The sequence below is a fragment of the Schistocerca nitens genome, chromosome 6 (assembly GCF_023898315.1).
Source record: "Schistocerca nitens isolate TAMUIC-IGC-003100 chromosome 6, iqSchNite1.1, whole genome shotgun sequence".
Classification (NCBI taxonomy): Eukaryota; Metazoa; Arthropoda; class Insecta; order Orthoptera; family Acrididae; genus Schistocerca; species Schistocerca nitens.
The window spans coordinates 477,617,344-477,629,540 of NC_064619.1; the positions used below are offsets into that span (position 1 = coordinate 477,617,344).

General features: G+C 41.1%; 1 protein-coding gene across 1 annotated transcript in view; it reads right to left on the minus strand.

Annotated features, from left to right (window-relative positions):
• LOC126262494 (39S ribosomal protein L15, mitochondrial) overlaps positions 1 to 12,197 on the minus strand; it is a 68,621-nt gene that overhangs the window by 4,996 nt on the left and 51,428 nt on the right. Inside the window, exon 4 of the mRNA XM_049959160.1 lies at positions 3,388 to 3,547. Coding sequence (XP_049815117.1) covers positions 3,388 to 3,547 — 160 coding nt within the window. The remainder of the gene's footprint in view (positions 1 to 3,387; positions 3,548 to 12,197) is intronic.

Here is a 12,197-nt window from a genome sequence, read left to right on the forward strand (position 1 = left end):
GCTATTTAGTTTTCAGACTGTCACCACACCTCTGCCAACTTCCGTTCCATTGAACTCATACAGGCTCAATTTAAGGTCATGTGACAAGTAAAAAAAATGTTGCCCCTATGTTAGTAGAAGTAGAAAGAGTGGCGAAGTACGTTATAAAACAAACTTTGTCATCATATTGGCATAACACTGTACGACACATGAAGAATGGAAGCTTGGAAGTATGAATGTGTAAGGAAAAAGAACATTGAACAACTTATTTCATTAATTTATGAAAGCAAATTCTAGTGACCACACAGACTATAGTGGAAATATTTCAAATATAAGTGGAATTTATCTTTTAGTGATATAGCATATTACCAATTTTACATAATATCTATACAAACAAGCAGCCTACAAATGCTGAGACGAGACAGTCTACATAGGCCAATGGTACTGTCATGTTCACCCAAGGTATATCATTTGAGGAAATGGAATGGAAACTGATGCAGACTCTCTAATACTGAGCAGTCTACAACAGAGTAAATTTCCTCGAACGAAATCCCTGTAACTCAGGGGCTTCATCCCACTTCAGAAACAAATATGCAATTGGAAGCAAGATCAAGAGTTGAACCATGATAACTTGTCAAAGTATTTGGTAACCAACTTGACAGGACTCCGACATTTTGGAAGCATTGTCACAAACAGTTAATGGAAAAGTATGTGTGAGAAATAATATCATCCAAAGACTCATCAGCACAAAATAGGGAGCTCAACCTAATTTTCTGAGAACACTATGTTTCCCTGCAACAGAGTATGCAACACCTTTTTGGTACAACCCAGCACATTCCAAATTTGTTGACATGGCCATTAATGAGACAGCATGTATAGTGGGTGGCAGCCTAAAACCAATGCTAGTCCAACAAAGTTGCCCCATTATAGATAGCATAGCTACACTGACAATCAGAAGGCAAGATGCAGCTGAGTCCAAAAGGAGGGGGCAGCCTGATGATCACAGGCACCCAATATATGGCTACCAAATACAAAATAGCCAACTGAACTCCCAGAAAAGTTTTGTGCAAATGACCAACTCTTTGATGAGCTGCCCGATTTATGGCAAGAAAATTTATTGGTTGGTTGGGTGGGTGGAGAAGGGACCAAACTATGTGATCATCAGTCCCTCCGACCTCAGATTAACTAAAACCAATAAAATCCCACATTTAAAGAGGGAACTACAATATCCATAAAATGATAAACTATTGACAGGGAAGGAAGGAAGGAGAAGGACAGAATAAGAGGTGAGGGAAAGAAAGTGACTAATGACAGGGGCATGAAGGAAGAAGCACAGGAGACAAGAGAGATAGTCAAGACATAACAGACCCCATAAGGAAAGGAGTGGGAAGGCAGAGGGCCGGGGCAAACCACCAAGCCCAGTTGAAGCCAATCTAGTCGGGGCGAAGGGGGGAGCAAGAGGACTTGCCATGCCCTCCACTCACTGATAAGATGAAAGGTCCCTCCCTTAAATAAAGCGATAAAAAGCCCCATCACGAATAAAACGTGCCATTGAGGCACTGTCAGTCAACACCAGGGGTAGCAAGTCTGGAAAGCTAGAAGTCCCGCAGGGTGGCTAAGTTGGGGCAGTCCAATAAGATACGAGCCACAGTCAACATCGATCCACGACAGAGAGGGGGATCCTCACAACAGAGGAGATACCGTGAGTCAACCCAGTATGGCAGATGAAGAGCCGGCACAGGACAACAGAGGCCTTACGACAGGCCCAGAAGGAGGACCGCCACGGAGTTGTAGAAACCTTAATCACCCTGAGCTTGTTTGGTGAACAAAGTGTGTGCCATTCTGCATCCCAAAGGCCAAAAACCTGACGACGTAATGCCGAGTGAAGGAAGTAGGTAACTTAGCCAGTCATCAGCAAGTTCATTGCCAAGAATACCAACATGGCCTGGGGTCCAAATGAAAACCACTGAGCATCCACGTTGAGTGAGGAGAGAATGGGAGTCCTGGATAGCGATGACCAACGGATGGCGAGTGAAGCACTGGCTGATAGTGTGCAAACCGCTCAATGAGTCACTACAGATAGTGAAGGATAGACCTGAGCAGGAGCAGATATGGTCCAGTGTGCTCAAGATGGCTACCAATTCTGCAGTAAAAACACTACAGCCATCAGGCAAGGAACAAAGTTCTGGGCGTCGCGCATAGGTGTAAGCAAAAACAGTGCGGCAAGAAACCATGGAGCCATCAGTATTAATCACTTCTGAACCCTGGAATGAACTGAGGAGACAGTAGAAAAAAGGCAGGGTGATATCCATGTCTGGATAAAGGAGACCATAATTAGGGTGCTTTGGGGTGCAGCGAATGCAGAGCACATAAGATATCAGCTGGTGTTGGCACAAAACTCACAGTGGTGGAATCCCTGCCTCTGCGAGAAGGCTTAAGACAGGGCTAGTCCAGAAGGCACCGGTCGCAAGTCAGACCCCACAGTGGTGGATGGGGGTCTAGGACCTGCAGCGTCGAAGATGACGCAGAACCGTAGACAGGACTTCCATAGCCTAAATGAGACTGGACCAATGCTTCATACAACTGGTGCAAGTAAAGCTGTAAGGGCTGCTCATGAGTCTTACATGGACAGTGCAGTTAATAAGAGCATTGCCCAAGGATGGCAATGTTCTGGGTTTGAGTTACAAATCCGGTGCACTCTTTGAATCCGATATGAAGTTTAAAAACAGCACACATATTGCTACAGACTGAAAGGTACATATTGCTGCAGTGCTGTTGGAGTCTTAGTAGTATCTATATCTGGTACAAATCGGACCTATTGTCATGCTGCCTTTAGTTTCTCAAAATTCTGCTTTTGCATGAAAAATCTGAGTTGCCATCGATGGAGAATACAACTTACTGCACTATGAAGGCAGAACTTCATTCTATGAAATCAGATATGTAGGTATTATCAGTGGCAACCTATTCCAACTTGGCAATCGCTCCTTTCATTGCTATTTGTTTTGCATGAGAGTGTGGGACTAACCTTCAAACCAGAAGTCAGTCTACAAGTTAATTTACAAGAGAAAAACAATGAAACAAAAGCAGGATGTGTAAATGTGTGATTCTGAGAGAGAAAAAGTATCGGAACCCTGGTTTTTTTATATTCTATTCATTGTTTCAATTACATGTATAAAAAGTATCTTGAGTCTGCACTGTAAGTTACTTTGTTTGCTCTCGGCTTCACCCTATTCACTGATCATTTCCAGTGAGTGAAATACTGCCTTCAAAAGTTCAGTGTTTGAAGACTTCGTTTTTTAACACTGTTACACAATGGGCTGCAACATCATCAGTACAGACACCGTTAACCCTTGTGCACCCCCACTCACTACATCTATCACAACTTTAGAGATATAGAGTCACAGATACCTTTCATAAAGAATTTTTCCGGGTTTATTGCTGCCCACAAACTGTGTGTATCATAAAATGCTGTTGTGATCACACCTCCATTTCTTTCAATAGCTGCAATCACAGGTTCTGTTGTCCATTGAACTTCTATGTTTACTTTAGCTTTAAATATATCAGCTCCCTGAAAATATACAAATTAAAAACAAATTACTTTTTAAGCACACAAAAAATAGCTTTATTATTAATGTGCTAAATACTAAATCTAAGTTTTAAAATTTAAATTTATCATCTGATCACAACTAATCGCACAATGGACCTACTTACAAATTACTCTGAAAATCAAAAACACTAACACATACATAGGAAAAACTCATAGAAAACTTAACTCTGAATGGATGAACAACAACTTGAACCATCACCCTCCTACATATGAGTTCTACATTTATAAAAATAATGAGACAATTAACTCCATTGAAATGCTTAAAGCAAGCATTATAAAATCTTGAGCACACAAGAAAATACATTACAGAGTCTCCTTAGTAATTATAGTCATAAGCAATTGATAAGCTAACTGCTGTAGTGGAGAGAGACCACACACTGTCACAGTGAAAGGAATGGTTCGATATGTCACATATTTGGGATGTTGTCAAACCTTTTTCTGCCTTTTGGCAAGATAGTCAAGTGCAGATTGTGAAAAACCCTTCAAATCAACACATCTAACCATGAGTGCCTGATACACAGAATACTCCAGTTTCAGTTGCACTATCAGTGGGATTCTCATATGCTAGCATGTACACTTCAATTTGTGGAAAACATCTGCCACCACCACCAGAGAGCCACACGAATCAACTGCCATGAGCAATAACATGCTCATGATGTAGCCACTGTCAAGGATTATAATAGCAGACAAATGTGCAAGAGAAAAAAATAACTCATCTATTTCATATAGACAACAACTATCTGTGAGTAGCATCACCACACAGAAACATAGTCCCCATACATGTGATACATTGAAGTTCCCTCCTCCTGGCACAGTTCATAATTTCCAAGCTGAGGAAAGATCTCTAAAAAGTTTGCTGACTGTGTCTCTTATCGTTTTCATAATCAACTACTGCACAACACTATAAGCTAACTCCAAGAAGAGATCTATACATAGCATATTTAGTCGCCACTGTCACGTTTCTTTCACTTTATCACAAGAAACTGTACTAAAAATCATGCATATTGGAGTTTGAGGTGTAAGTTAGGAATTGCATGCTTGATGTTATTTAAGTTTTCAGTTCTAAAATTGAGAAGTTTTAAGTTTTTCATGTTTGTTCAACCCACAGTGTTTACGAGATCGTGATACAGAACAGTAATGTTCCATGACGTCACATGTGCTTTGCATTGATTGGCTGCCAGCTGGAAATCAAGCAGCCCCCCGCCAAGTTGATTTAAGTATTTGCAAAGCTAACAAGCTGCATTTGTTGGTTTTCATATTTATACTTATGTATTATGAAAATATTCAGTTAACGTGATACACTGCATTACAGATCACTCCAAAATTTGTCATTTTTGGTATTGGATTGTCATTGTTGTTGATGTATAGAACAGGTTGGAGTGCACTACTTCTCCCTAAGGCCATGTTCCAAATTTTTTCCCTAATAAATTGCACACCTATTCATGTTATGCTGTTTTCAGATTCATAGTATGCAACAGTTAGACAAGAAAACACTCTACCACAATACATCAACAAAAATAAACTTGCTATAACACACTTTATCCCATAAAAGCCTTCAGAAGGCAAGCAAATTTTAGCAACAAAAGGTAACAGGACATATTTTATGAGCTTATTTCTTTTAATTATTTTTGAAACTCTCGATAGGTAGTGCCACTTTTGTTGCCATATTCTAATGCACTCTAGCAACACATTTACAAACTTGCATGCCTTTCTTACAGCAAATGGAACTGCCAATGCCAGAAACAAGAAATTATATTCAACACTATCAAAAAATTAATATTAAATGTTGATTAACGATACATCACAACATAATAAAGATATAGAAACACATGGGATTCAATAGCAAAGCTTCAGCTGTTCTGTCAATCCCCTTTCACTGTAAGCTGTGGAATGCGAAAATCAGGTGGAGGTTGGTGGAACACCTTTAGGCTGAATGAACAGGAGCCTTTGGGAGTCCCATAGATGCTGTTCTCCATAGAAGGCATGTCCCAAACTACTACTACATGGAGCAAACCAGCATTTCCAGGTACAACCTTAAGACTAACTACTACCTATTCAAAAAAAATCACTCAGTCTCAACAGTTTCAAAACACACCGACTGTCATTATTTAAATCTGTGTGGGAAACACTTTAAATGCATATATTTTGGGGTGGCTCCACCTCAGAGCCTTTAACTCGAACCGCACCTGCTTCCTCCATATATATAAATCTGCACACCACACATCACAGATATCAGCATGAGTACAGGAATACCAGAAAAAGATTTTCTGGGTTGGTATATGTTAGTACAGATTGAACACAGGTATAGGTATGTCGAAATCCACACAAGATGCTACATCTTGCTTAGCTACAAAGCCCCATTCTATCCCGAGGGCACCTGACCTGCGCATTAGAGACGCCATCAAGTTAAATGTGCAAGTCTTTGGCCAGCTCAGACTGATTTCAGTGGGTTATGACAGCAATTGTGGATGAGGGTGGCTCCCAATACTTCTGGTGTTTCATGGGGTTCTCACCAAGATACTGCCATACTCATCAGGGCAAAATGGGATGCTACATACTTCCTGGCAGACGTGCTTAATTCAATTGCGCATAAGAGTATAATTTGATTTGCTCTTCTGCTTCAGAATTGTGCACTAGTTGTACTTTTTTTTTCTCTTATCACCAAATAAGGCAATGGTAGTCACAGCAATAGACTCAATAATGAGACGCTGCACTCAAATTCTGTTCTGTAGTAATTTGTCTGTAAAAATGGAGGGTATTTTAGAGACAACAAATACAGTTGTCCCCAAATAATCTAGTCTGTGCTAAGAGGTTTGAAATTTTGAGAATGCCTCTCATTTAGAAGAGTAAGAAAGAGAAAAGTTCCATAATTCATGTCAAGATAATAACTTCTTGGATACTGCAAATGGAAATTTCCAGAGAAATGAAGCAAAATAACAGTTTTAAAAAAGCCAGCTACCAGATGTTCACATGGCAATGACTCCATTCACATGGATCTGCCCTGTCACATGGATTTAGAAATAAGGCAAACAAAAATGGACTATAAAAAACTATGGGTGGAAAAACTGAAGACTACATTCAGCATATGTAACAGTAATAATGGCTGAAACATTTAGAACAAACAAAAATTGAATCTGCAGCTGCAACAGAAATTAACGCACTATGGAAGGTGCAGACAGGAGTGTCTCATTCTGATCCCACATGTGCGAATGTACAGCAATATGCAAATATTCTATGTAACTGCAGTTCCAATATATTATCCTCATTACTCAGACTTCTTATCACTAAGCTGCTCTGAACATGTTAATGTGGAAATAAATGTCTCGTTCTATCTGCTATCCACATACCCGGTGAACCCGACGAGATGGCACTACAACGCAACATGCCGTTTCAGCGTCACATTGTAACACGAATGTCTGTCACTTTTGCACAAGCTGTGCATGTTCTCTCATGAAAATGTACAATTCACTAGTCACCACAGAACCAGCTGCAAGCAGCACAATTAATACAGTTACAATTAAACCATTCTGGCAACACAATGTTGTGTTACAGTTCACGCAACTTTGAGGCCAGTTCGTCCTTGTGCAGATATCAGCAGACAATATGAAATATAGGTATGTGGTTGCAGCCCTTGTGGAGGACTAGCCACAGAAGTACAGGATATTCTAGTTGCCCTGCCAGACACTGATCTATGAGGCGAGTTTTTTAAGTACCGTTTTGAAATTAAAAAAAAAAAAAAAGACGTTCTAAAATATCTTAGTAAAACTCTTTGCCTTTACAAATGTCTGTCTGTGTGTGTGTGTGTGTGTGTACCTGTCCTTTTTTCCCCCCTAAGGTAAGTCTTTCCGCTCCCAGGATTTGAATGACTCCTTACCCTCTCCCTTAAAACCCACATCCTTTCGTCTTTCCCTCTCCTTCCCTCTTTCCTGATGAAGCAACCATTGGTTGCGAGAGCTTGAATTTTGTGTGTATGTTTGTGTGTCTATCAACCTGCCAGCGCTTTTCATCTTTGTTTTTAGATATATTTTTCCCACGTGGAATGTTTCCCTCTATTATATTCAATAATTTCCATCAATATTGAGGCACTTGTCATAACGTTGTACCAGTTTTTGAATACCCTCCTCATAGAAGTCTGCCGCATGACTTGTTAACCATTGCATCACCTCTGTTTTGACTTTGTCATTGTCTTGAAGACGCTGACTGCACAGGTGTTTCTTCAGGTGCAAGAACGGATGGTAGTCACTGGGCGCAAGATCGGGGCTGTACAGAGGATGACCTGGAGTTTCCCATCGAAAAGATGTGATCAACTACCGAAGGACGCCCACTCCATTGTTCATCATGCACATTTGTGTCGCCATCTTTAAATGCTCTCACCCACTTTCTTACCATTCCATCATTCATAATGTTTTCTCTGTAAACTGCACAGATCTCACGATGAATATTGATCGCTTTTAGGCATTTAGTACTAAGAAATCTTATAACAGCCCGTACTTCACAGTCAGCGGGACTCACTATTACCAGAGGTATCGTGAACACTCAGTACACAACATAAACAAGGAAGAATCAGACTGTAATGGCGTCAGTGCATAGACAACAGATGTAGGTACCCAGTGCGCATGTGCAGAATGCCGACCGCAGTGCTGCGGCCGCGGTGTGGCAAAACAGTACTCACTTAAAAAACAAGCCTTGTACAGGCATCAATCAAGAACTCACTGATGACACATCTGTCACAATCACAGACAAAGTGAATAAAGAAGCTTTTGCGGACTGAGGAGCTCAGCAATCACATCCCGTCACAACTTTTCGCTGTCTGCACACATTGGTAAGCAACACAGAGAGCAATGATGTGCTGTGCAATATTTGGTATCACGATTACCCTCAGACACTGAAAAAAAAATTCTGATGGTGTGCGTGGACGATCTAAATGCATTAGCTCAGACACTGGACAGGATCGTCAACAAATATCCTGCAACAAACGTATCAACACTGACACCATGACAAAAGAATGTGCCTGTAGTGGCACTAGCATTGCTACAGTCACAATTAGTGGAACTTACCATACAAGTAGCCATATTACAAATTATGCACACCTATCAGCAACTGCACCACCAGTTGTGACGAAGTCGCAGCCTCTCACCATCAGCACCAAGTATTTTCCGATATCACACAATTTTCAGCAGCAATGACACGTGAATGTACACCACTGTGCACATGGAAACCATTGCAGCAACAACTACTTCTACCAGCAGTATATGCCGACTTTTTGTCATAGTCCACAACACAAAGTTACAATACCTAGTGGAGATGGGGGCAGAAGCATCAGACTAGGGCAACTTGTCCACCATGCTGGAGCTGCAATTACTCATCTGTTTGCGGATAATGGCTAAGATTAAAACATTCGGTTGGGTTACATTGTTGCTTAACCTCTGACAACAGTGTATATTTGAGAGGCAGTCCACAGTAGCTGATTCATCACACCCTATGATAGGAACCAATTTCTTATCCTTTGATTTGATACCTAACCTATTATTCCAGCAGCTGATCAATTCAATTACAAACCTAAATATTCCAGAGAAGGCATGTTGTGTCGCCCGGAAGATCGTACGTACTGTCGCAGGAAATATGCAGCACACAAGATTACTGAATGGCTTTCTTGGAATCACGCAACAATCATCTACTCTCCACCATTTAAACACACAATGGTGCATCATGTTTTACCATTCCAGCCCCACCATCTCATGCTTGCCCTAAACATCTGACATCAGAGTAGTTGAAAGTTGTGAAGCAGGAATTCTGTAGCATACTGCCACACGTCATTTGCAGCTTTCTGTATAGCAGCTGGGTGGCTACAATCCATGTGGTACCTAAGAAGAAGACTGGATGGCATCCATGTGGTGATTATTGTCCTCTCAATGTGAGGAGCATCCTGGTTTGGTATCCATGCCACACATAGAAGAATTTTCTTCCAGTGTTCATGGTAAGACTATTTTCAACCACTGATCTTGTCCAGGCATACTTTTATATCCCTGTTGCTACAGAAAATATTCACAAAACAGCAGCGACAACATAGTTCAGCCTATTTGAGTTCACTAGGATGCAACACAGCACAAACATTCCAATATTTCATGGATGAGATCACTAGGGACTTAGACTTCTGTTGTGTCTATATAGATGACATACTGGAGATGCCTGCATCAGAAGAATAAAATTTTCAGTATCTGGCGCAGTTATTTTATAGCAAACGCACAAAAGGCTAGGTAATTAATCCTTCAAAGTGTACTTTTAAAGTGAGAGAGGTGCAATTTCTTGGTTGCATGGGAGACGAGCATGGTATTCGACTGCCACAGGATAAGGTAGGAGCCATAAGCAAATACCCTCACCCTGTTACAATCAGATAGGTAAGCTGTTTTCTAGGTGTCATAAATTTTTATCAAACATTCATATACAATCATGCATTGATAACTGCCCTCCTGAATGAACTACTTAGAGGTGCTCCAAAGCCAAATGCCAAGGTGTATTGGACAACAGAGGTGGATGACACTCTTCAAGCTGTGAAAGCATTAACTGCAGAGGCTGTGCATTTGGCACAAGCTCCACTAGCGCTTATGGTTGATGCTTCATCTACCACTGTTGGTGCTGTACTGTAACAGCAGGTTGAGCATTTTTGGCAGACCACTGTGTTCTTTTGTTGTCACCTTCACAGCAGTGTTGGACAACATATGATTGCGAACTATATGCCACTGTCAAGAAGTTCAGGCATTCATTAGAGGGTCGACTGTTCACTATTTATACAGATTACAAGCTGCTAACTTATGTTTTCACTATAAAACCGGAGAAAGCATTGTTGAGGCAGCTATGCCATCTAGATTACATTAGCCAATTCACTACCTGCATTGTCTATTACAAGGGAAGTTTAATGTGTCAGCAGATGCTCTCTTGCATGTAGAAGTTGTGAATGCTACAGCAGGCATTATTGATCCTGATGCCTTCACACAGGCCAATAACATAACGAGGAGTTATGTGATTTACTGAAACAACCGGGAGGACTGAAGCTGCACTGTGTCGTGATGCCTGAAGTAAATGTAAAATTATATTGTGATCTGTTAGGAGTGAAAGCACATCCATTTGTGACAACAATTTTGAACACAAGCAACTGCATCGATACACAATCTGGCACATCCAGAAGTATGAGGTAATCTTAGATTCGCAAAGCAAAGCTTTGTCCTGGAATGCAAGCAGATTGCAAAACTTTTGTCAAACAATGCACAGAGTGTCAGAGCAACAAGATAACACATGTCAGACCACCTTTAGGCACATTTCTACCACCTAATCAACATTGCAAATGTGTGCACGCTGATACTGTAGGCCCACTCACAGTCTCCAATGGCTATAGTTATTGTCTCATGGTTGTGGATTGATTCCCCGTCAAAGACATCACAGCTGCAACCATAATAGAAACATTATTTCATGGTAGGATTCCCTGATTCAACGGTGACAACTTTAGGCTTACTTTTCCAAAGCATTCAAAAGCTATCTGACGTCTACGGTACCAGAATTAGTATACGGGCAAACATTACATCTGACAAGATAATTCATGCCCAGCATCAGTCTTTGCCATCAGATTAACGGAGCACAGAAACCACCTTATGTAAACGGCACCCAGAAGTCAGTTTGGGAGACATTCATTTGTGTTCACAGCTCTTGATAACTGCACACCAATTTTCTGATGTAGTGATGCAGTATGCAAGTCATTCAACCACCATCTGATGGACCGTATCTGGAGACAAGCAGAAGCAACAACACATTCCAAATTAGAATCAATGGTCTGCCTACTACCATTGCACTAGACCAACTCAAGCCTGCATTTTTCGATGCACTGCACATTGCAAACATCACAGGATCCACACAAGCAAAAGATGAGAATGCAGTGCCAGAAAATATGCCAGAGCACCAGTCACCACAAGACAATGGATGCCAGGCAACTAGATGAAGAAAATGAGGCCAAAGATTGGTACATTACATCCATTGGAATTGGAACCACTGACTCCACTACCATAACACCAGGTTTCAAGAAAGCAGTGGTGGTGCATGTTCAAAGATACACAAAGTTTATACCATTAGCACTGTGGAGGGGATGTCATGTATTGCTCATTCTGCCTGCGCAAGTGCACAGTGATGCGTAAACATTCCAAGAAATTGCAGTTCCAATGTATTACCCTAGTTATTCTTTGACTTGAGAGTTCTGGATTATTCCATGCTTCTCAACACCCTGACTCTTGTCCTCTCATACTTGTAAGCTGTCTTGTACATGTTATATGTGGAAATAAGTTCTTGGTTCTATCTGGTAAGCTCATAGCAAACTGTATTACAAGATTAATGTTGACAATTTTTGTTTCAGGGCATGCAGTGATATGGTTATCACCAACCTTGCAGAATTTGAACTAAATGCACAGTGAGAGGCACATAAAAAGGGTGGGAGATGAAAAAGGGGAGGAGATGACTGTTGTAGTAACACTGTTCACGTTTACGTCGCACTTCACTTAGCGTAGACCGGGACTGTGTCCTAGGCATGCCCGATGTTAACTGACTGGGCACGGCCTGTGCTGCCGGA